Source organism: Chlamydotis macqueenii, chromosome 2 (genome assembly GCF_036417535.1).
Source record: "Chlamydotis macqueenii isolate bChlMac1 chromosome 2, bChlMac1.mat, whole genome shotgun sequence".
In the NCBI taxonomy this organism is placed as follows: Eukaryota; Metazoa; Chordata; class Aves; order Otidiformes; family Otididae; genus Chlamydotis; species Chlamydotis macqueenii.
In genome coordinates this window covers 36,824,507-36,850,187 of record NC_141557.1, presented here as the reverse complement: position 1 = coordinate 36,850,187, position 25,681 = coordinate 36,824,507, and the positions used below count along the sequence as shown (strand labels likewise).

At 40.5% G+C, this 25,681-nt stretch overlaps 1 protein-coding gene across 1 annotated transcript in view; it reads right to left on the bottom strand.

The window, feature by feature from the left end:
* Positions 1–25,681, bottom strand: part of CHN2 (chimerin 2) — a 164,155-nt gene that overhangs the window by 50,538 nt on the left and 87,936 nt on the right. The window contains exons 4-6 of the mRNA XM_086742592.1: positions 23,485–23,516; positions 20,190–20,303; positions 17,902–18,187 (exon numbers count right to left, since the gene is read on the bottom strand). Of these exons, the coding sequence (XP_086598718.1) occupies positions 17,902–18,187; positions 20,190–20,303; positions 23,485–23,516 (432 nt within the window). The remainder of the gene's footprint in view (positions 1–17,901; positions 18,188–20,189; positions 20,304–23,484; positions 23,517–25,681) is intronic.

Here is a 25,681-nt window from a genome sequence, read left to right as displayed (position 1 = left end):
TGTGCCTTCAATGATACTTAAGGCTAAAGACAGATAAGAAGGCAATTTTTGTAAATCCCTCAATAATTCACAACTTTGCTGATAGTTTGTTTAGAAACAGGTCTATGGTGTTTAAATGGAAAGAGAAGTCAATGGAACTAAGATCTGCTAATGGGCAGATCTTCATTTCATATTTTTGATGTTTACTTGTTCGCTCATTGCTTCTCTGGAAGTGATGTCACTTGTCAGAAGAAATCATTAATGCTCTGTTCCTTAGTAACAGCAATACGAAGCCACAAGTCTTACCGCGTGCTTCTCTTTGCAACAGGATCTGAATAAACCTCAAGTCCCATTCTTGTCAAAAATCATTTGTCATTTCATCCTGTGTAAAAGATTCATGTTTCAGAATAGGGACTGAGGCCAACCTCCTGCCCTTCAGGGTGGTATCCAAATGGTGGGAGAGATTTGCAAATATCAAATAGGAAGAGATACAAATAAGAGTTGGTGCTACATCCTCTTCCTTCTCTGGAACTAGGACAGACACCACAACACAGCTATGACGGTCATCCCCTGGAGAAGCAAAGGATGGCAGAGTCGGACAGAGCTCAGTGTTGCCTCTTCCCAAGGTCCAGGCACTTGAATTTTTTCTTCTGTCAGCAACAGCCTGTTGCTGGAGTTTCCCCTCTGTTGTTGGATGTCTCAATGTCTCTTACCCTGGGGCAAACTGGTGGTGATTCTTTGTAGCAGCTACTATATGGGGATTTCTAAACATGTGCTGGTTGCATACTCCTGTTGCTCACCAGCTCAGGAGTGCAGACGGGCTAGTTACAAATCACTGCCTCTCCTGTCCCTCTTGCCTGGTGGGAGAGGCTGAAGTGTAGATGGAGGTGACTGCAGTATTGGAAGATAGTATTAAATTTCATTGCTGCTCCCTTTGAACAGAGCAGCAGGACCTCTTCTGAAGTGACAGCACAGCACCTACATTTTTAGAAAGTCAGTAACATAGATTTAAAATAGAGAAAAAACTGATTACTGAGATGGGACATATACTTTCTTATACAGACCACACGGTCAGATTCAGCAATACTTCCTTGTTTTAAAGTCTCTGTTTCAGAAGATGTGGAATGTAACCACATTAACGTTTTAAATTTTTTTTTTAAGGCTGTATTTTAAAACCTCTGTCTTCAGTTCCTGGCTTGGACAGTCTCCTTTGCCAGAACAAGTTCCCTGGACTCCTTTATTACACCACCAAAAGTTCTCAAGCTTGATTTTGAGAGAAAAAGTAAAGCCCTGTAGAAGGAAAAAAAAAATTAGACTGAATGGAAGGGCCCAAAGCTAAGGAAGGTAAAGCTCGAAGCACCATTACCGGAGATTTACATATGAGGGGTTAGCAAAGTCACAGATCAGAAAGCTGCAAAGTGTTTAACTAGGAAAAGGACACCCTACTGACTAAGTCTCTCCTAAGATTTCACACTGTGAAGTCTCACTCAGAGTTGCAAAGCTAAGGTAGTGGGACCTGTTGAACCGTGGGATGAACCAAGAGCCAGAAGCTGTTATGTTCAAACCCTTTTCTCGCTGTTCACAGTCAATTCACTTAATGGCTCACTGTGGGCCTGTGTTGCTACGTTTAGATGCAAATCATATGCTTATCTACTCATGTGAGAGAAGATTCATTAAAGTTAGGGGAATTTGAAAATCCAGGCTTTGGAGACCAAATCTGATGAAATTTCTAGCACTATCTTCTCTGTATTTGCTTTAATATTAGCTGTACATAGGTATTAAAAATTCTGCAGTTTTTAGATCCTATACTCGTAACTGGCAAGATATTTATTAAAGTGTTGTTAAGGTAAAATGTTTGTCTTTGATACTGTGCTACAGAAGAATGTTCAAGGAAATAGGCTGATGATTGAGGAGAAGAAACAATTTTTAAAATGCTTTTAATGCTATTTCCACTATTGTTTCTCTCTCTCTCCTGGCTCTGTGGTTTCTTCACAATAGCTGTCTTTTCTGCATTTGCCACTGAAATCAATAAAGAGATGTTAATCAAAAGCAAAGCTGCTGGAGGTTGTACTTCTCTGTTTGGGATTTATCCCAGGTCCTGGCTGCACCACCTCACTGGCCTTGACTACAATACCAAACTAGGCCTACTCTTGTCTTGTCATGGACACACGCTGAGGAACAACCCTGATCTTCAGTGACAGTACCGCCAGCACAAATGTGCCTCCTTAACATCCCCCCACCAGACCCTCTCCTTTAAAACGTGACTTCTAGGGATAGTTAGGTACACAAAATACACTGTGTATCAGCATTGCTACTCCAAGTAAACTATCATGAGAAGGTGTTTACAAAACAACCCTAATTACCACAGCTACCCCACTCACACATCATTCTCGAATGAGACAGATCTGCATTTATGTCCTAAATTCCCTGTTTGTGCATCTTCACCTTCATATCTGCAGACTGAAGGAAGAAAGTATCTGCGTGTAAAGCTATTTGGGCAATGTCAGCAGAGATAAGGACTCGGTGGAAGCCAGGAGAAGGGACTTCACCAACTGCTGAGACACAAACATTAATTCACCTGGGTACAGTGTTTAACTCTGCAGTGGCAAAGGGCAGATAGTGAATAATTTCCAGTTATTTTGGCTAGCAAATGCCAAACACAACAACACAACAAGTTTTCAGTACACCAGGCAACATGACCACTGATGGACCAACTACTCTCTGTAAAAACGGTGAGGAAGACAAGCAGCTCAGCAAGATGGATTCAAGTTCAACACAATATGCACTGCTAATTGAAGAAAAACTGAGAAGGGCAAAAAGCAATGACATGCTTTCTGGGAGCAAAAATGCATCCTCTGAATACTCTGTGTGACAACTATTTTCACTAGGTTCAGTGAAAGCAAGTAAAAAGAAAAGGCATCCCACTGAAAATAAAACAGACAGTTCAAGGCTCATTATTGCACATTTCGCCTGCACCTATGTATGGGCTGAGAATCCCTTCTGCTAGGTTCCTTGCTTTTTAAATATACCGCAGACACACACACAGACGAATCATGAGGCATAGACCTGTCAGGTGGGAGACTAATGTCAGCACTTCACCCTCCTGGCTGTCAGGTCCGAATCCAAACAACCTTTTGTCTTCTTGTTCCAGCTACCAAATTACAGATCAAGTGAAAAATATAATTATACACCAAAAGGCCATGGACAGCATCTTAAAATACACTGAACTGTCAAGAGAACAACAACAACAACAGTAAAAAGATAAACTAGGACTACCCGTGGTGCGTAGCTAATCCAAAATGCTCCATGGTCCCACATGGGTTATTATAGAACTCCCTCCTATTTGCTGATTTCTTTTTTTCAGGGATAAGTACTCCCTCCCCCATTTCTGCTTAAATTTCGATATGTCAAGTCTTGTGAAAAAAATACATCTCCTCTGTTGCAATAAATACTCTGTTATGCTGTTACTGAATTCTATTATATTTGGTTTTTTGTCTGAAGACAATGTAGAACTTAGTGTTAAGCACTTGCTTTTTTAAAGCAGTATGAAGATGGGAATATTGAGTTATTTTGTATGCATGAATTTAGGTGCTAAATTTTTACAAAAAAAAATCAAAAGACTATAGGAATATATTCTCAATTAGCTCTGTGTATGTTATGTTGGATTGGAAGTGCTATCAAATTCTGAATTACTTTGTTTTTTCATCTGATTATTGTAATATTAAATATTCACGGATTTTTCCTGGATTCTTGCACAGGTCTACAAAAACACAACTATTCAAAATTCTAAATTATTCTTAGCAACACCTGGCAAGATAAAAATAGGTGGTGGTGTTAGAGTGCAAACTTCCACAACTGTTACCCCAATCTACATACAATCAGATGGCTGAAATTTTTAATCTCCTATTTCTTATTAATGTCATGATTCTTACCTTTATTCAAGAATTTGAACTCACGTTTTAAAAGGAAAATAGACAGGCAATAAAATGAGAAAGCATTAACATTTCAGTCACTGTACCTTTACTTGCAATCTTCTACCTCAAATATAATTTGCAGAAGAATCAAATTCACCACCACCATCTGTTTGCACCAAAGAGGGTTCTTCTCAGTTACAGAAGATACAAATATTTATTACTCCATAGCTCAGGCACTAGCCAATATAGTACTCCCTTTCCAAGTCAGATCTTGAATCTTGCTGCAAGTGAGATGTTCTGCTTGTGTAGTAGAAAGTCTAGATACTAAATTGAACTAAATGGACTGATTTATTCCCCGTACAAAATTCTACTTAAAAGACACTGAGCAAGTAGATGTCTGAATTCCATCTGTGTTCTAATGTGTGGTGCTTTAATCTCCCCATTACTGTCATCCAGTAAAATGCATGTACCAAGATCTCCAGGTAACCCAGTCAGGGCAACAACCCACGCGCTCTGTGAACTGCACGTGAGCTGATGTGTTGGACAAGCTGCCTGAAACGGCCGTACAAGCTGCCTACGCTGTACCTGCTCCGTAGGCTGGCTCACCACGGCCCCAAGGCACTGGACTCTGTGGATGGATATCACAACATACTTGTCCACATTTCTTGTTCTGGGAACTCTAATGGAACATCTACGTGTCTCGATCTGTGGCTATACAGGCTCGCTGTCATCGCAACTGGGGCAGTATCGTGCCTTTGTTGTACAGCATACACTGTGATTTCCAAAGGAAGAAAATGCTACATGTAGCCCAACGACATACTTTTTTTTTTTTAAATTTGCAACATAAAATGTAGTGACTGTAGTGACAAATAGAACAAAGGAAAAGACAGAAGGTTTTGTATTTTCTCATGAAATTCAGTGTCTGCAGCTGGACAATACAGAGCTTGTACACTGCTCACATGTGGAGAAGGAAACTTAAGTCACTGAACTGAAAGCTTATTAAAACAACACACATGGAAAAATTACCTACAAAGCACCATGTGGAGGTTATATGAATCCTGCATTGCATGCAGCATCTCATAAGAAGCAAGTTAAATCAAATGATGACTTGACTTTATTCAATTGGGTTTCTGCCAGCCCACAAAGAAACCACAAGCCAGCTTTTTCCCTTAATTCCTAGTACTCTGAGGTCTACAGGAAACCAAATGATGTGGACAATGTCCTTGAAAACACACTCTCTTTAGTCCAATCTCTGCCAGTATACTTCATTTTCAGCTATTCTGGAAGTGCCTTAAGCTTTGTCTGCAAATTCACTTGGCCTGAGATTCGGCAATGCATTATAGACCAGATGGATTTAGGAAACTGCACTGATTGGATTTATCAAATTAAAGGGAGGGGAAGAGGGAAATAAAAGGAAATTATTTTCCCCTCTACTTCCTTAAATATATAAATAAATATAACTAATTTATTTGAAAGAGTTGCCCAGGTGTCTCTCTATGTACATATATTGTAAAATGCACCTTTGTGAACACAGCCCAGGAGTGGCTAGGGATCCAGCCACTGCGTGTTGAGCAGCAGACCTCAGTTAACTGTTCAAATTACATGCTGGTCTACTAGAACTTTTCTGAGAGCTGGGAAAATAACAGACACAAAAAAAACTTACAGAATATGGGCATCAAAAGATACTACTGAAAATGAATATATGCATAAATTAATCTCTGTGGTGTGAACCTGACCAGATTCTGTGGATGCCAGAGTACAGATGCCCTGGACACATTTTTTGTGTCCTAAGGCAAGCTTAAGACGTTCAGCTTTTGCCCCACCACATCCCCTGGCATCAGATAATGCAATAGCTGCAGCCTGCTTCTTGTGGGTAAGGAGAGGATGGAAAAGGAATGGGGAATAGGACTTCTTTTCCCCTTGAAAAGTACAGGCATTCCTGGGGCACAGCCAGTGTTAGGCAAGGAAAGGATTTATCCCCATAATCTTGTTCTTATAGCAAGGTCTATTTTCCACACTCCTCAGCACTGGCATAATGAGCACATCCCAGCTCAAACCTACATATTTAGCTCCCTTTTTATACAACCCACTTTTTCTGTAAGAGCTAGCGCCAAATAGCTATAACCAGTTCCATCAACTCAGAGGTCCATACATGAGTTACAACAGAGCAGACTGACAGATGATGAAGATTTATCTCAGAAATCCAGATGGCAGTGGATGCGGGTCAGTGACCTACAACTCCCTTCCAGGTAGAGCTGCAACAACCTGCGCAACCAGCACTATGGATATCTCCTGCACTAAAGAACTTTATCTTCACGGTATCTGCAGTTAGTCCAAAGTATCTATCTGTCTTCTTAAGATATCCACAGGAAAAATTAAGTATTTTCAAAGCAGACATACCAAACGTTTTTTTTTTTTCAGTAGACGCTAAGTGCTCTGCCCCGGTGATGGCTGTGGTGCTGGGTTTTCTCAAGGATGAGCTCCATGAAAAAGCATTTCTGTAAGCTAGTTGTATTTATTCCTTCACCGATGGAGAAGCAGTAGCACATGGTGAACTGCAGTCTGGCTGACTTAACAGGTGTCACGCAGACACAGAATAAAGGCCTATATTCTGCCTTTGAGTATTTTGCCCAAACCACTGGATGCTATTACCTTAAAATACCAGCTCTGGAATGAAAAGCTGTGCTTTGCATTCACATAAAGAGCAATGTTAGGTTCCCTTCATTTAACTTTTAAAATGCATTAGATATTGACATTACATTCAGCCTTTCAGACAAGTAAAATAAGTGAATCATCCTGTATCTTTGCATATTAACCCCTCTCACTGTTTACACAATTCCTCTGAGACTGGAACCTTTTGTAGGACCATTGTCACGCACACCTATTCCTTACCACAGTGCATTTAATAATCTGTGTATTAATACAGAAGTGACTCTGAAGCTAAAGAATAACTTTAAGGCTGAAGGTTTTGTGTCACATTTTTTAAGAACATGATGAATGCTTATTTTGTAAAAAAGGCAGTCATCTTCCTATGAAACTACATTTGGGTATTCCTCCAGTCGCAAAACTACCACCGGGTGTCAGCTGTCAAAAGCGCCCTAATACAGTCCCTGGAAACTCGTAAGTTAAATATGCCACCTAGTGTTTAATTGGGACAATTTCATTCATAAATCATCTTATTTGATTCCTCCAAAGCTGCTCCCTGCAACTCTAGGTGGTATAGAGTCTGTCAGAGTTATCTGGAGATGCCTTCTCCATCTTCACACCACTCCCATCACCCCCAAAAAAAGGCAAACCAAAAAACCACCCTACAGCAGTCTCATTGAATAAGTATCTTTTTCCTCAGGGTCTGTTCCTGATGGACTGTACCAAATGGCCAAGCTGCACTCCCAGCCCACCTTTCTCATTTGAGGAGCCCACACCACAGACTGCCATGCAGAAGGCACCAAGACCCTGGCAAGGAGTCACTCCTGCTGTCAAGATCCCAAACAAGCCAAACAGACTTCAGCAAAGCTGACTTGTACCACCAGCCAAAGGGCACCTGGTCCAGCACACAGTCAGGGAGTGAAAGAAGCAGGGCTTTCTGCATCTCCCTGCCTACAGGTGCTGGGCACAATAATTTTGAGAAGTAGAAGCACTATTCCCAGCTTACAGCTTGCCAAAAGGGCCCAATGAGTTACCACAGCAATAGGTATTGTTTAGATGGATGGATGAACCAATAGAAAATCAGGGAAAGAGGCTTTTGAAGTGTAACAACAACTACTTTTCTTGACAAGCAGTGGAGACATAATTCCTCCTAAGGCTATGGCAATATTCTTCCTGGCCTCTAGCTCCTGCTAGAGGCACACCTGGCTTAAATGCAAGCAACCCCCTCACTCTTGACAGAAGAAAGACCCCAGGTATGTACATGGGTTGGCTCCTTTTCATGTGCTTAAAACACGCCAAATGGTCTTCTTACATTTTTAAATTGAGATTCTCTTGATGTTTCTGCCATGGACAGTCATTATATTTCCAGGAATTAAGTTCCTATACAAAGTCACATCATAGCACGAACCATCCTGAGTTTTTGGTAATGTCTTGTTTGAACTTTTCCCAGATCAATAAAAATCTTAAATGAAATTCCCGTCCCTGCCGTCAGCTATCTTTCCCCAGCTTATCAAGCTGCTGCCTATCTTTATTCTTTGTTTAAATTCCTCTACCTATTTCTGGTCCATGTGACCATGTTCATGCGCCAACCAATTTGAATTAATGTCAAGAGTATGATTTCATGAGACATTGTACTACTTAGCTAAAAATCCAATTATTTGGCATCTGCTGCATTCTTTTCATTCAGTACTTTTGTAAATCCATCAAAAAGACAATCAAGTCTAACTGGCAGTATTCATTCTTTATAACCCACGCTGACAACCGTGCGCAGTCCCACTGTTCTCCAGGGCTGAGAATACATTACAAGAAAGAGCCCATTGTTACGATTTGTACTTTTTGCACCACAGCGTCCTCTTTTCCAAATATGAATAGTTATAAAAAGCACTGGGTCCTGACCTTCGTCGTTAAGCCTCAGCTGAGAACACTGTCAACAGCATGTGCTTCACTGTGGCCATTACTAGCTCTCATCCTGCCCAGGCTGCTGCCTTCTCCAGCCTGGCAGCTCTGGCAAGCTCTCCTAGCCCCGTAGCTGAGACCTGATAGCTGCTGACCCAGCCCAGAGGTGACCGGGGAGATCCCCGCACCTGGATTCCCAGTATCCCAGCTGCAGGGTGAGGGTGCAGGCCGCTAAGTGGGCTCTCTGTGGCGAGAGCCCAGATCAAACAGAGGACCTTTGCTTGGGCTCTGCACGTGACTTTGCTCGAGTGTCCATGTGCTTCAGGGGTGAGACCTGCTGCACCCTGGGTATGGAAGAAGATGCTCGGTGGATATGACATATGACAGACACGTTTTATGCTCAGAAAGAATAATATCTACAGCGTGATGGGACAACTGCCAAACAGCAGGTAGGGACATAGAAAGCCAGGCAAGATGTTCCTTGGCATGTCTGCAGAGGATATAGAAGAGGAAGAACTTAGTGCATCGTGGCTAGCATTAAGCATTTAGTGGAAGCTCTGGACATTAGGATTGAAGCTGCAGTTAATTCCTCACTAGTGAACCGGCAATTCTGAATTGAAGGTGGAATGTACCCTTCTCCCGTGGGGAGGAATCAAATAACTGCTCCTTAGCTACATTAGTTAGATATCTTCATCTAGACAAGATGAATCAGAAGCTAAATAGTATTTTTTAGGCATAGAAAACCATGGAGAAATAAGACTAGATAGTTCTTTAGGAGGCTTTTCTCCTGCCTGCCTTAGGTATCAGTGCCATTTCTCCCAGATGCTTCCTAACATGTTTCTATGCCTTATGATGAGGGAGATTCTGTCACCCCCTCAGGCACTCCATCCCACTGTTCCACTGTTCTTTTTCTTCTCCCTTAATAGCTAACCTGCAACATTCATCGCAGTATTTCAGGCTTATCACCTCTTGTCAACTCCAGCATGAATACAGAGGACAGGTTATTTTTTTCCCTATAATAGTCAAGCAAACACATGACCTAAACAAGCACATCACTAAAACACATACTTTATAAACAAAACAAAAAGGATAAATATTGGTCACTATTTAAACACTTTTCTTTTGACATTAACTCCAAGTCCTCCACAAACAGAAACTAATATCTCTCTTATTCTTAAGAAACTGAACACTAGATTTCCAAGATCAAAACACAGCAGTTTAGAGGTGCCTGTAAAAGTTTAGTGCCTATTCCTACACAGTGTCTCAAGATGCATGTGAGATAGTCAAGTAGAGGTTTTTTCTTTAAAAATGGCTTTTAATTTTCCAGTGACTAGATAAATGAAATGTTTACGGTGAAGGCCCCATCCCAATCCCTGTGGAACTTTGATTAGACTAATTTAATACCATCAAACTATACAAACAGTATAAAAGCCAAGACAAAAAAACTTATAAGGCTTTTATTTTTAATACACCAAACTAAGCACGGTTTTTATGCACCAAACATTTAACTTTATTAGAATTATTAATATGCTCATAACAGGAAAATACCCAAGAGGAAAAGATTAATTTATGTATGGCAGAGCCCAGCTGCAGATATGGTACCGTACTTGAAGAGCCAAGTGGTGTTTGCCTTAAGACTACTAGAAGGACTTCTGGTGTATCTAATCACTTCCAGTACTAATCTCACATTCTCATTTGAGAAAATTTTAATCTACAGTCGTGGTATTCAGGTATGAAGTTTTGATGTCGCTTCCATTTGGCCACCTTTCTGAAACACTGGATTGGGAAACACTTCAGTGGTAACAACCTTGATATTCACCTTTGCTCCATATGCTTAGCAGTGTCCTGAACTGCTCCAAGACCCATTGAAAAATCTTTGGGGGTCTTCCCATTAATTTCAGTAGCATTTGGATCAGATCACATCTGTCGCATCATGTCATCTGTGTAAATCAGTTTTGTCTCCAGCTTACAAGCTCTCTTCAGGCAGAATCATATCACTTATTCTGCTTAAGGCAAAAGTCACAAATCCTAAGCTGACGGTAATAACATAACATAAACCAGGAACCTGGAGAGACGTTAACAGCTCAGGGAAGCAATGTAAGCAAATACTTTGCAATGGAACCTCGCTTTCTCTTGATTCCCTCAATTTCTGTTACTGTTAAAATGAGCCCAAACTAGTCCTCTCAGAAATCCTTGTCTAATCAGGCAAAACACTAGGTATTAGTTAGGAATGCCACAATCAACAACTAAGCACCATCCCTTTCCCCGTGCATAAACACAGACAGCCAGAGGGAAGGAATCAAAAAAGATACTTTTCATGATTTTACTTTGCTAGCTTTCTTATTTTTATTTCTTATATATTGCCTATTTCATATTTATGATGCTTTAAACAAAAAAGAAGCTGTAAAAAGACACAGCTGGAAAATACAAAATAATGCCAACATTGAAAGCCAAAAGAAAATTATCAGCCAGCTATATTTTCACTAAGATGGTATTTGTCAATCAAAACATAAAACTGCTAACTAAAATACATATACTGGTAGATCTACTGTAGTCATATAAACTCCTCCTCACTGTGGTATAATACCAAAGAGTATTCTGGATGAAGTCAGTACTAAATTGCTAACAGTTACTTAAAGAAGGCACTAGGGTGTCTTAAGTACTCATGTCAGGGCACACCACAATTAAGTATGCACATGTGGTAACCTGTGTGTAGACTACTACTCTTGCAGGACAAGCAGGAGTGGCTGATGAAAGGAATCAATTACTCCCACAGTAATTTTGATGTATAAGTTTGTTGCTTCTAGCAGCAAAAATGCCGCACACTTTTAATCACTGCAAATCTGCAGATAAAGGCCACCTTCATGTACAGGCTTTATTTTGCCTCTTATCAGTGTGGTGTCTGAGCATTTTCCAGGGTAAATCAGCTGGGGAGGAATCCTTTGTGAATTCTGAGTGAAACTATAACCCCTAATAAAAGAAGGTAGTGGGCTGCTGATGTCCCTGTAGAGCAAATTTTAATTTGTTCTGACCAAGCACGTTGCAGAAACCAGGGAGTTGAAGGCAATGTAAAACACCAGTTCAAACGATCAGTGTGGTTGCAGCCCAGAGTCCGCAGGAACAGATGTCTCCGCTCGCTATCCTCTTAACCCCGTGACCCGCTGCTAGGACAGCACAGTACCCTGCAGCCCTTGTGTGGAAGGACATGCTCAACATCTGGACAGACATCCCAGCAGAGAGTTAAACACTAGCTAGCAACCTGCAACAGGATCATTAGAGGTTTGGAGGAGCTGCAAAATGGAAAGAATAATGAATAAATGAAAGACTGTAAAGATTTCTTTATCGATGGCTAACAGCAGTACCTGTAGAAAATTCAATGAAGAGACAAAAATGGAGTGGTAGGATGAGGCTGAAAGGCCTTCAGAAAAGGACGTGGTGTGAATAGCAATGTAGAAGTGTAAATACTGACAAAAATTGAACAAAAACAGAGGTTCTCTTAAGATTGGCTGTCTCCCGTGCAGTTTTGATGTAAGAAAACTGCAGTGCCCCTAAAAAATTTAGTTCCATAAGCAGATTACATCTCCAATTAAGGAATGTTAGAAAATAGTCTTTCCTGGAAGTCCTGCATTTTCTTCTGTGGGAAACTGTGTGTGAGCAGCATGACTAATGAGGACAGTAATACCAACTACCACTGCTAGCAAAGTTATTCTTCCTTTTCTGTCACCTTTGCCTTAACGGGAATAGCTTTCTTATCTGTCTGTTATTTGTGTGGGATTTTCTGCCAAGGAAATCTACAACCTTCCAGACTCCACAATACGCTTATCATTTCAGCTCTTTAGTTCTAGCTGCAGTATTAACTATGGGCTCTGTCATTTGCACCTAAAGAGTTCCAGCAAAACAGACAGAGAGGTTACAATGTCAGGCAGCAATATACAGTTTTCTGCACCGTCCCACTGTCAAGTGAAGTCTCCACATACAGCTCGCTCTCGGTTTAGCTCAAACTGCTACGCTGCTCTTTACAGATCATCATCGTTAAATGCCTCTTGCTGCTCCTGGCATGTACTCGCAACCAGAGAGCAGAACAGCCCAGGCTCCAAGCAAACTCATATTTCACGTACAACTGGTATGTTTGAACTGACTGAGCCAGATCCTACTTAGAGAGAAGCTGATGGGAGTTTTTCCAGGATCCGAGTAAGCAGAGACCTGGCACCAACAAAGCCTTCCTTAATCTTTACCGCGTTTACCAACAGTTTGTCCTCTGTCAGATAGGTTAAGATCATTCTTCTTGCAAATACTTTAAGCTCAACCGCTGCCAAAGCCTTTCTTTAACTCCAGCCTGCCATTCTCATCGCATCCCCCTGTGCTAACATGAATATTTGAGGAGCTATAAGGCAACCCAAACTGAGCAACTGCTCCTGCCTAAGACCAGCACAGCAGAGAAACAAGGTGTGGGGCACAGCCTTTGCCTGACACAGGGCACTGTGTCGCAGCATCCAGGTCCCACCCAAGGCATGGGGTGGCTGCGGTAGCACACAGGGTAGGACACAGGAGCAGGAATGAAAGTGCAAGAGCAGGGAACCACGGATGGTTTCTCATCAGCGACTGTGACAGTTTTCACTTGATCAGAGCATTCATGAAACTTCAGCTTGCATTTACCTCCAACATTTCAATTCTTTGAATCTATTTTCCCAAATTACACTTGCTGATGTAGGATTAGAAATTAAGAATTTTTTTCCTTGCCTGTCACACAGTGACCACTGATGCAAGTAAGGGCAGCAGTTGCAGGATAACATGGTATGTGATAGTAATAAATGTTTCAGAACTACATATTTTACTGACAGATTACTGCAATTTTCTTCTCACCTACATACGAAGATTAATTGCTTACAGCAAGTTACACTTCTCCTACATTCACCAGTAACGTGAACTACTGGTAATTAATTACAGTATGTACGAGTACCAGGTACTTATCTGCCCTACATCTTCCAGCACATGTTCATTTTGCCCCAAGTACAGCATTCCATAAGCTGAGCAAACATGAACCAGGTGATCACAATTTGCCCAAGCTTAAATCACAACCCTAACAGACAATCTACAATCTTCAAATGTTCTTTGCACAAAAAACTGTTTCTATATGCAAAACCCTTTTTGAAGGGGTTGAAACAACAGTTGCCTACACTGCAAAGAAAAGTATTTGCAGCATGCTGTTTTCTAAAAATTACTGCGTCTCCCTTCAGATTAAAAATCTGTTAAACTAATTGGACTAAAATTTGGAATCTGTGTCTACAAATCTAGCACCTCTTTAAAGTTAGACAGAAATAACTTTCAGATGAAACAACAACATTAAGTATCTTAAAGCATAAATGTTTTCTTAGGCCTGTTACAAAAAATGTTGGATAAAAATGCATGAACAACAACAGCTTAATCTAGCCCATGTATCACACCTCCTTTCTGGAATGGGCATGACTCCACTAATTACAACCTCAAAGAAATCATCATTATGGGAACAGACAGGTACCCCAGGCAGTACCAAGACATTTCATCCAAATGCCGGCTCTTCCCTCCAGCCCGTGCCTTGGTGGTCCCCTTCCGTCGACCTACCCCACGGGGAGCGGCGGCGCTGGAGTGACTGAGACATTGAATAATCTCCGCTGTCAAGGCGGGAGGCGACAGGATGAGCAGACTCCCCGGATGGTGTTAACAAACCCGCTAAGAAGACAAACGCCTTCAGCTGCACTTTCACACTCTGGAATTGGTTTCAGTATAAAACAAAATCTCACTGTAAAAAGCCTAATCTGTGAGAGGAGTACTGATGCTTAACCTTAGGGCACTGGATTCTCATGTTCCTCTTTAGAAATAATGGAACTTTTTGTCCTGCATGTATGGCTTCCCCCCTCCCTACCCCATCATTTCTGAAGCATTCAAAATACTCCAGGCAGCACTTTCAAATAAACCAGATCAATTATTTCTAAAAAATACATTTTTACCTGTTCAATTGGCCAGAGAAAATAAATCTTAGAAAAAATGCAATTATTTTCCACACATGCAGCAAATAATACTGAATATTCATTCACTTATTTCTAGGAGTCTGAAATTTATTAGAGTCATTGAAGTGGGTGAAGGTTTTGATTTGTGGGCAGACCATGGCCTTTGTCTAAAACGGTGTACAACACATGACAGCCTCAAGCAAAACATCTGACACAACTCCCATAGAACTACCATTTCCCCATATTATTTTTATATTTTAGAGGACGTCTAAAGTTTATATAAAAATAAACATTAAATTCCCTTTATCCTCTTCTGTTCCTATATGCTATTACTGACAAATTCTTGGTATTTTCACCAGATCATTCCAAAACCCAGTCCCTACTTTATCTGAGACTACTGTGAGGAAGAAATGGGAATGATGACCCCTGAGTCTTTGTCTGCTACCCAAACCTCTCATGAGCTTCTCCCAGGAACAAATGAAGCAAAAGCAACCATGGTAGGCTTCACTATAGAGACTTCTGTGAATGTCTTTCAGTTGCTAATATTTTAGTTGAAGTATCCTTTTTTTCATGTGGATTTCCCTAAGATGATGGAAAACTACTGGTACCGGTAGAGAAGCCCATTGGGAGTTCTAATCATCAATAGCGAGGTCTCAGCTGCTACCGCAGGTCTTCAGCCTGTGAGCAGATCCCCTTGCCTATTCAGCCTCACTCCTCTTGTAGCTGCGATTGCTTCTACTCCTCCTGGCAAGAAAAATATGTCAGAAACAGCTGCTGTTCCTCCTTCTGCTGCTTTCCCTCAGTGGGAGGAAGGCAGAAAGAGTTGCCAACAACGTAATGGCTTAGCTGAAGTCAGCTATTTTTACATGACAGCGCAGCCACGCAGCCCAGTCTTGCAGGCTGCTACTGCCTGCACGTACAGAAATTTAGATCACTAATCCTTGTGGGGTAAGGACCCGTGGTACTGCCTTTCACATTGTGAACCATCTCGGAGGTAAATAATACCTTACACACTTTAATTTCATTCAGCTGCAATACAAAAGAAGACCTAGTATGTCCCTCTTCCCAAGTAAAAAGTCATAGGACAAGCTGAAATGTCCTCAAGTTGTGCAGGGAGGTTTAGATTGGATATTAGGAAAAATGTCTTCCCTGAAAGGGTTACCAAGCATTGGAACAGGCTGCCCAGGGAAGTGGTTGAGTCACCACCCCTGGAAGTATTTAAAAGACCTGTAGATGTGGCGCTCAGGGACATGGTTTAGTGGTGGACTTGGCAGTGTTAGGTTTACGGTTGGACTGGATGATCTTGAACGTCTTTTCCAACCTAAATGATTCTGTGATTCTAATTAAATCACTAATGAGGAACTAAGGATGCAGTTCTACAGTCACTTTAAGTCCATATCATCATTTTTTGAGCTGACATCAGAAGAAAGTCTTGCCCTCTACTTTGTGCTACATTTCCACTCACATGAGGTGGATCAGGTAGCAGATCTAGCTGAAAATTCACACGGTTTTTCTTCCGAGTTAGTTTTAATCCGGAGTACCTTTCTAGTGTCACTTACTGCATAGCTGGATAAAACCATACGTCAGCAAAAAAGAGATGTTGAAGGAGAGAGGGCAGGGGCCCCTTCAGCAACAGTATGCCTTCTATTGGGCTAAAAGAGTTTTTGCGGCACTTATTCAAAACTGCTCAGCCTGAAAAATGACATCCAACCCCAAGCAAAACAGAAAACAAAATCTTTTAGGAAATATATGGTACTAGAACAAACCCATCTGAAGTCTTTGAGAGCACTTTGAGAGATACAAAAGACCATTGCTTCTCAGCTGCAAGAACTACAAGTAAAACTGATCACAATTTTGAGATCGTGTTTTTCCTTGTACAAAAAAAATTCTCCTGATTTCCTACAGAATGTAGCATGATTTTCGCCTGTCATGATTGCTTTATTACTCTACAGTCATGTAATAATATTTACAGTTATCCCAATGATGGTCTAGTATTTTCTCTATATAAAATAAACTTTTACAGAACATCCTCTGGACCATCCTCCCATCTACACAAAAACACCTACACAAAAAAGTCCATCATGCTGCACTATGTTTATTTCTTATTGTGCCTCAAATAAAGTCGAAATTCACTTTCTCATGCCTGTTAGAGCATTCAAAATGAACTGGTGTCCAATCACATGAATCAACTGAACAAGCACAAAACCTGTCTCAATGGCATCCACTCCTCTTGCATGTAACAATACCATTCAATTGAATCAAACTCCATTGTCATCAGTGGATTAATTTTGAAATAAAACTTGAATGGAGCACTCATTGCTGTGCCATTCTCCATAGGACCTCCCTGCGGCACTATGCCTTCCCTAAAAAAATGTCATTGTTAATGGAATTAATTTGTTATAGAGGATGAATAGGTTTACATGTCAGGTCAGTTACTCAAGCAATTCTTATTACTGAGAAATCCAAACCAGTATAAAATCAGCCAATGCAGATATGTGAACTCAACAAATAACTATGCCAGAGATGTCCTAGAGTGATGAGGCTACACACAAAGAAGCTGAACTCTCTTCATGCTCAATATTACTACACAACAGCAAATTCAATCCCTACTTCCCAAATACAAACCGGCTCTAGTTCCCAACTAGCTAGCCAGCACACAGAACACCAAAATCATCAGTTACACTGCAGAAGTATGCTTACAAAGTCAATTCAGCACAAACACCAGACTAAAAAAAAAAAATTGTTTGACAGTTCTTACTGCCTTACCACCTGGGAAATGAAAATATCCACGTCACTGCTTACAAGACTATTTCTCATATGTAAAAGAATTTCTAATTTTACATCTTCAGATGGTTGCTAACTGCCCAAATTCTCAATTTATCATCATGTAAATAAGTCCTAGTCCATATAACTCTATGGAATGAGAGAAGGAGATCAAGGAAAGCCCACTTCAAATGAGAAGAGCAAGAAGAAAGGGAGGCAAATACACAATATTCGAATTTTAGACCCACGAGAAGGGAAGAAAACTCACAATATCCCAATTTGAGACCCATCCACCAAAGACTTGGCAGAAAAGAGGAGCTTTGGAGTGTGAATGGAAAGATAACAAACTTGAGCTGTGGTGAAGGATCAGTGGGAACTAGTTTCATAACCCTCCTGTGGAATATGCTTGAATATACATGGACAAAGAGGTATAACTTGTGAACAATTTTAGATGCAGTTGTTAAATTAGTATATAATTTACACAGAGAAAACATTTGTATTGGGTACGTATTAGAAAGCTTTCACCATAAGCTCCAGTCAAATACTAGTTTGGAGCCAAGATCACAGTACCAGGATACAAACTTTTCAGTGGCATAGTAATACTTAATGAAGTACAGAAAAACAGAAACAGGTCTTTAGACAAAACACTTTTTTTTCCTCTCAGATTTGAGAGAAAGACTGGTATTAATTGATAAAATTTTAAACTGAATACTTACCTTTTCAACTGGGGTATTTTCTTCACTCGTTACACTTGCTTTTCTTGACTCGTTTTTTGTTCTGCTCAGCCTCCGGGACACTTTTTCTCTAAGCAAAGTGGCGTATCCAATGTGTTCATAGATGGGGTTTGTTGTCATTTTGGAAATATACTCAGAAGCCTTTGTTTCTATATACAATGTTATCAAACCATCTGTAACCAGATCATGGATTGATTCGAATCTTTTCTCCCCAACAAAGTGCTTCCCATCATAGAACAACCTGTAGTTTAAGGTCTGATTACCAAATCTGCAAATACCAGAAAAAAAAGGAGGGAGAGAAGAAAGAGAGAGAGGCAAGAGTGAGAGAGGAGCATTCATACTGGCAAAACACTCAGGAGGCAGTTTTGCTGATGAGTCTATACGTCTGGATTACATATGGAGTATGCACACGGCTGCAATGGAATCTCTGTGGAAAGACCAACTCAACTTCAACCTCAAACTTGACTGCATCACATGGACTGGGCTACAGAACTGAGGCCAAGTCTTCGCAACAAGCTACGTGACCCAGACGTTCATTATTTAAAACTAAATTCTACAGGGACTTTCTGCAGCAATCGGAAGGCCATGCTTGCATTGACAAGACCTTATACTGGGATACATAATTGTGTTAAGGGCTCTTTCATGCCAAAACATTTTTGAGGTACAGAAAGTGGATGCTTAACCACTATGGGCATATTTACAGTCAATGAAGAGAGACGGGCATCTCTAGCAAGTAATTCAAATCCTAAGGGTCTGAATTACCCTCTGTCAGGAAGCCAGGGAGACTGAGCTCCTAATTTAGGGGCCCAAATAAACACCCAAAGTTCTGTGGAATAACTCTGGCTCTATTTATGGCAAGTGTAATCCTAAAGTGTTTTAAAAAGCAAAGTGCTGTAGTAGCACATCAGTTTATAACACCGCAATTGGAATCTCATTCTTGACTAAAGGATTCGAAGATATGACATTGGGTTAAATGGTCCTTCTACTGCATCAAATGTGTATGTCTCTGCATACTTCGTTGCACATTCAAATAAAACTGTTTAAGCCTCTTATTTTTTCCCTCACATTTTTTGTATGAATTCCCAATTTATAATCAAATTAAGTTTTTTATTCTACAAATAATCATCCAGATGGATTTAGAAATCATGTTGTTGTGTCAAAACAACAGGCACTTTGCCGTAATCCTCATCCTTTAGTAGTTCTTTTCATTCTTTATTTTAAAATCTCTCTCCAAAACCCTAAAAAATTACATTTGTTCTTTTTCAGCTGACAAAAGTTGCTTTTAATTTACACCACTTTTTAGTTCACATGACTCACCAATTTTTCCAGCTCCACCATCTGCACATCAATACAAATGCTCAGGATGATTTCAGCACTGTATCACAGCTACTTAGGGTAACTCCTTAAAGGATTTTTCCTTCTGGCTTATCAGCAGAAGGATAAAAATGTAGACTTTTATTTTGTGTATATCTGACAGAAGTAATAAAGCTATAAAAATTGCAAAATATTGCTAAGGAGTTTGTTTTGTTTGTTTTATCCTCCTGCCACTACTAAACCACAGCAGCTGTAAGACTGTCACGTGGGCAGGTTTTGAATGGCACAGTTAAGCCAGGACTGGATGTATTTTCAAGGAAAGGCACCTGTGAGGGGCAGTGAGATTGCAGCATGGGCTCCTACTGAATTTTTCATTCAGTTGAACAGCAGACTCTTACTTCTTAGAGCAGCAGCATCCCATGCTTCACGTGCTATTTCTATAGCAAGCTCGAATTCCAGTTAGGGAAGAAAACTGAAGTCACTATGCTGCCTTCCACAGCTGGTCAGCCACCAGACTTCATGATTTTCCAGTTTTATCCGGGGTTATTATTGCCAACAGTTGCTGATGTTTGTGTACCACGCATCACTGAGCTCAGAGGACAACGCGGCTGTGTCATCTGCTGGGACACTCTCCTGTTCTGTACTCACTCACATCTCTTAGGCAGTTTTCAAGGAGAAGCTCCATCTTTACAACACTCAACTCTAGGCAGCAGAAAGTTTGGAAATTTTGAAAACAGGCACAGTCTGCTTTTGAAAAGGGTCCTCCTAGCCAAGTGTTGAAGGAGTGACTGAATTGCTGCAGTACTGTGATGGTCAAATTGCTGACAAGAGGGTGTACAATCACCCTGACACCATGAAGTTTGTTAAGTAACAGGGGACTCAAAATGGACTGATCTAATCCTCTCCATTAAACACATTTACATTGAACATTAAGCCTCTATTAAAATAGCATTTACCTGAGAGCAAGAGTATAGCAGCCGGGTTGCCGCTGGCTTTCTCTAAGAATATATGCTCCTTCTACACCAGCAAGTATTTCATCTGCTTGCTCCCGAGAAATGATCCCGTGAAACCTAAGGGAAGACATTTCAGTGATTTACAGAACAATCCAACCAGAAACACCTCCTCCTCCACCCCAGAAACCTTTTGAAAACTTCTGCACTGCAGAGCATCATGGTCTAAGCCATTAGGGCAGCGTCCAAGTGTCTAAAAGTGGCAGGACAGTCATCCAGTCTGGGCAAGTCCAGCATAGAGGCAAAACAAAAACTATACTGTATATGCAGCTTCAGTCAGTACAGCACTCAACCACACCCAAAGACTATTTTCTGTAAATGCCCCACCTTTTCACAACTTTTCTCCTCTACCAATCTATGCCCCTCTTCCTTGTTTCCTTTCCAGAGGCTTTACTACAGAATTGAAAACTAGGAACAAAGGCTTTTTTTTTTTTTTTTTTAATGGAGAGGAGTTAGTTAAAATGAGTGATCATTCTTACTGTCAGTTTGCTTTGTTTTTATATTAACATTGCTTCCTCAAATTTGTAAGGGAAATTGAGAAAAAAATGACAACAATTATTCAAAATTTTATTCTGCATATATTAAAGTAGAAGAAGATACGAATAGCCTTGAGAAAAATACTGTTTTCTTCATTTCAGTGAGTTCCCCATTCAGTGTTGGAGAAAAGCAATACCTCCCTGATTCTTTTGTCATTGCACAATGACATGCACAAATAACCTTACAATAATCAATATTTAGCGGTGAGCTTTCCACAAGTACAACTGCAGTCTTTACAGCAGTTGGAGTCTTAACTCTTATGTACATTTTGCTAGCTGATAAGTCTCTAAGGGTGTCCTCAGAGGTTTTGAAAGTTTCTATTTCTGCTGCTGTCTGAAAAAAGGCACTAAAATGTACTGGCCTTCAGCATTTTCTCTTTTCTGACAATACATATGAAGTGGCACATTTCTAACACTGCCTCTGGCTCAGTAGTGAAAGAGAAGAAAAAAAGCACTGGATGTAAATGCAATTGTTGTTCCGTTCTCTTTACATTGTCTTTTCAAAACTATTACATGTTGGAAATATTAGGTTTAGGTGATCTTTCCAGACTGACTTTCTATTCAAAATAATGTAAATTGATTCATACTTTCTGTCTCTACTGGTGGGGAACACACTCATTTATTGCCCCATGCAAATTGAAATAAGCATTCCCTAGATGACATAATTTAAGCATGTCTTTACCAGTAAACTCATGGCAATTCATAACTCAGGTTAAAAATAATGAGCATAAGCTATTCAACACCAAAAGCTCATTATAAAATACGGCAGACTTTATGTCAGATATTAAGAAAAAAGCTCTCCTGCTGATCAACTTAAGAAATCACTGGGAGAGTATACCTGGGGCATCTGTGAAATTTCTTTAACCATGGGTGATAAGCACTGGGTAATCCAAGCTTTCTTATGAATATTTCTGGTACATTTTTATAAGGGTATAAAACTGGCTTGCACATGGTACAAGATCCCCCAAACTCAGACGCCTGCCTCTGACAGCAGCTGACAAGAAATGCTTACGGAAAGAGTACAGGAAGCAGTGACATATTTCTTTCACTTCACACCCATGTCCATCCATCACTGATTTAGCCAGAAGTTGTGTCTGATCAGCTGTGACCTTACCCTTCATGAATGTGAGCATCTCACTTGTAAACTCTTTAATATCTTTATGCAGCACCTCGTGGCAATGACCTTGAGAGGGATACTGTGCATGTCCCTCTCTTGGACACTCACTGAAGAAGACCTGTTCATTTTTTTCCTACGGTAGGAGCTGCATCCCTTTGCTCCACCGTTGTTGCACTTTGCTGTACCTTTCATTTTTTCTATAACCTTTCTAAAACGGAGGGAGGAAGAAGGCGTAGAGAGTGACAAGAACTTTGTGCGCTACTTAAAATGCAGCCACATCATAGATTTATATAGTGATATAATTATGGTTTTTTCTGTTTCTTTCCCTAGAAATTCCTCATTCTCTTTCCAAGCACTACTGAGCACAGAGTCAATTGCTTTTATAGGACTGTCCCAGTGGTTCTGAAATCTTTCTGAATGATAATAACTACTGTGATCTTGCCTGGGCAGGTTCACCGAGGTGACTTCTTACAGTTCCTGCCAGCCCCACCGCTCCACAAACCCACAGTACATCAACAGCCAAGCAGATTCCTGGATTAAAGATTGCTGTAATAGCTTTACAAGTCCTGCTGTAGGAAGCGTGATGGGTTACTCAGATAGGTACCGTCTTCAGCTCTGTTGTACTCTAGTGGCTAAATCTGAATTCCCTGTTGTCAAAGATAATATTTAAAAAATGAAACTTCAGTAATCAGGGGCGAAGCTGCTGGCTCTTGAGCTTTTTGATAGTAGAAAAGGATCATTAAACACAGATTATGTGTCTGGGATGGAAGAAAAAAATAGAACATGTGATGTAAGTAATTTAGCTAGCAATAAGGGCTAGGGCCTCAGCAGATTAGTCTAGTAAAGGCCAAATGGCAGCTCTGCAAACACTGCTTAACTAGGAGATATGAGTGGTTGCTGCAGTGGCTTTCCCTTCAACCTCACCTGCCCAAATCCCCATGCCAAAGCAGGATCCAGCCCCTCTCAAACTACCCATTGGCAAGAAGACTGCTGAGCACAAAGGAATTACACTCTAGTGGTCTGTTGTTGTTGTTGTTTTCCTCACAACAAAAACACACCTCTTCTCTGGGCATTTTGGACCTCGTAACTTTAGCAGAGAGAACAGTATGTAGACACACAGTGGTAGACACGTGTACTTCCCCAACTGTGTAGGGTGGAGGAAATATAGCAACATACGCAAAAAGGCAGTGAGAGAGACAACCCGCTTCTCTCCTCTCCAGGCCATTGCAGGACCACTGGGAGGTTTAAGTGACAACCAAAATAAAAGGAAGAAATACTCCAGACAATATTTTATTGCCCCAAACTGTCCTGAGAAAAGCAAAATAAACATGCAGGCTCACAAAGCAGCACAGTCCATGGATTGTGAGTAGCATTACTGGATTGTAATAAGGATAAAATTATTATTAAAATAATACAATTCTGTTATTATAAAGTTAAATTATTAGGCTGTCAATACATTTAGCTCCTAGTTGAAGTGAAAGGTAAAACAAAAAATTTTGTCAGACCTCCATCACGTCTTTATTTTTAAGTTCTAGAACAACGACTTTTGGATAGACTCAACAGATACTTAAAAGTGAAAAATACTTACTCTCTTCCATAATACTTTGGTCTGTTCTCCACCTAGATTTTGAAAGAAAAAAAAAACATACTCAATTTTAAATAAGCCACAAAAAATAAATTATGCTTCATTACTAACGAGGACTGCTGCACCCATCTAAGTGATGAAATCCTGCGGATTCAAAACTGTGGCTGGAACGTGACTGCACCGAAGAACAGAAACACGACAACAGCAGAAGCGGTTTTATTGACAGATTTCTGGGAAGAATAACATGCATTAATGGTGGAAGAATAGAACTAGACAAAATTATATAAAACCTAATCAAATGGATAAAGAATAGTTTACTGCAGTTTTGCCAATCTAGTATTTGTAACATAAAGTATGACTATTTTTGTTATACATCCTCTGTCTTCTTAAAAACATTTTTTTGCCTGACTGAAGAGAAAAAGTTTAATATTTTGAGGAAAAAAACCCAAGGTTTCTGGTTTTAGATTTCATCTTAAATTCCTTGAAGCCTCAAGGCCTTGCAGGCCCGACCCAAAGCAGACCAAAAGCCGCTGGAAGGCCTCCCCATTATTTCAAAGAGCTTTGAACCAAGTTTCAGGAACCCCACCTTCTCACCCAGCAACTCTGGCTACGCCTGGCATTGTAACCCGTTCCTGTGACCCCCATCTTTCGAGGACTTCGCAAAAAGCGCGCTCCCCTGCCCCCTGATTTCGTGTTTCACCCCTCTTTGTCCTCCCCGCGGCTGCTCGGGCGGGCGGCGGGGCGGGCGGTGCCAGCAGGGGGCACGGCTGCCCAGGCTTTCGCAGCGCGCGGGCCCGTTCGGTTAGCACGTATCTACCACAAATTAATTTTCGTTTTTTTTTTTTTCAGGCATACTCATATACATATGCCTTTATAAAGCGATGCCCACTCTCCAGTTGTGGCCTTTATCAATAGCGTCATCTTACTGGGCTGCAACTTTTTTTTCATGCATAACCATGACAGAGCTTAATACAAGATAAACACAAAGGCTCTTGCTTATTTTTTTTTTTTTAAATATCTCAGTGAGTGATACTTGAATACAGCTGCCCGTATAAATGGAATTACTGCTTCATACATAGTGACACACACACAGAAAAATTGTGGTTTTAAGACTATTTCATCCTTTAGGATAAAACCAACGAATTGTCATCATTTTATCTGACTGGAAAAAAAGCACTCTTGTTCTTGTTTTCATTATACCTCATTATTTTACTCATAAAAACTTTAAAGGTTTTTTATTTCTGAATAGCAAATGCAAAAATGTGACATTTTTGATTCAATAATCTACACGCCAGGCACTAAACCAGAGCAGCTGACTTCCTACCCTGCAGTCGCTGAGGCTACAATACAGTGCAAGATCAACGAAAGGCTGTACAAGATAATGAGAATCTTCAGTGGAAGACCTATGGGAGTTCAATCAAGTCCTTACTGCGCTTCTTTCCCAGCTCGGCATTTCTCTTGTAGCACAGCACTAACAATAGTAGTATCATACCCTTGAAACTCCTGCCTAGGAATAATACCTTGATGCAAACATTTTTGAGCTCTGAGGGGCAGGAGTAAGAGGAAAAAGCAAATGCAGAAGTCAAGAGAGAGCAAAATCACAGGAACTGCCAAGTGCGAGTGCTGTGTTTCTATGTGCATATATGGCAACACAGAGGAGAAAGTATATGAATTCCATTTTTTTTTTACCTTTGTATTTTTATAAGGAAAAAAAATCAAGAAAAATCCATGTTACCTCAGAAAGGAGGTTGTTCATACGTTCATCTTTAGTAGCGCTACATGATGTTATTATCTGGGAACTGTGCTGCCTTCCTGTCATCCTTTTAGCCTTTAATGACCCCTGAAAGCATATATTCAGCTGGGAACTTAATTAAAAAATAGGTATCAGAAGCTGAGTTAGGTGAGACCATCACATGGAATCTTTCATCTCTTTCACGGAAACAAAAGCTAACCTACATATATAAAGTATAAAAGCAATGTGGAAATAACTCCTTGAGCAAATGGAGGCACATTAAGTATCCCTCTCACAACACCACTTATGCAACAATACAATAATGTGTAATTTTTATCATTTAACTAGCAATGGACTGATCTGCCCTGGACACTGCTGTTCCCATTTTTTCCTGCCATTCATGAGCTAAAATATTTGTTCTTCTGAGAATCCACACAAAGCCCATCAAATCCTATATTCTTCCCCCTC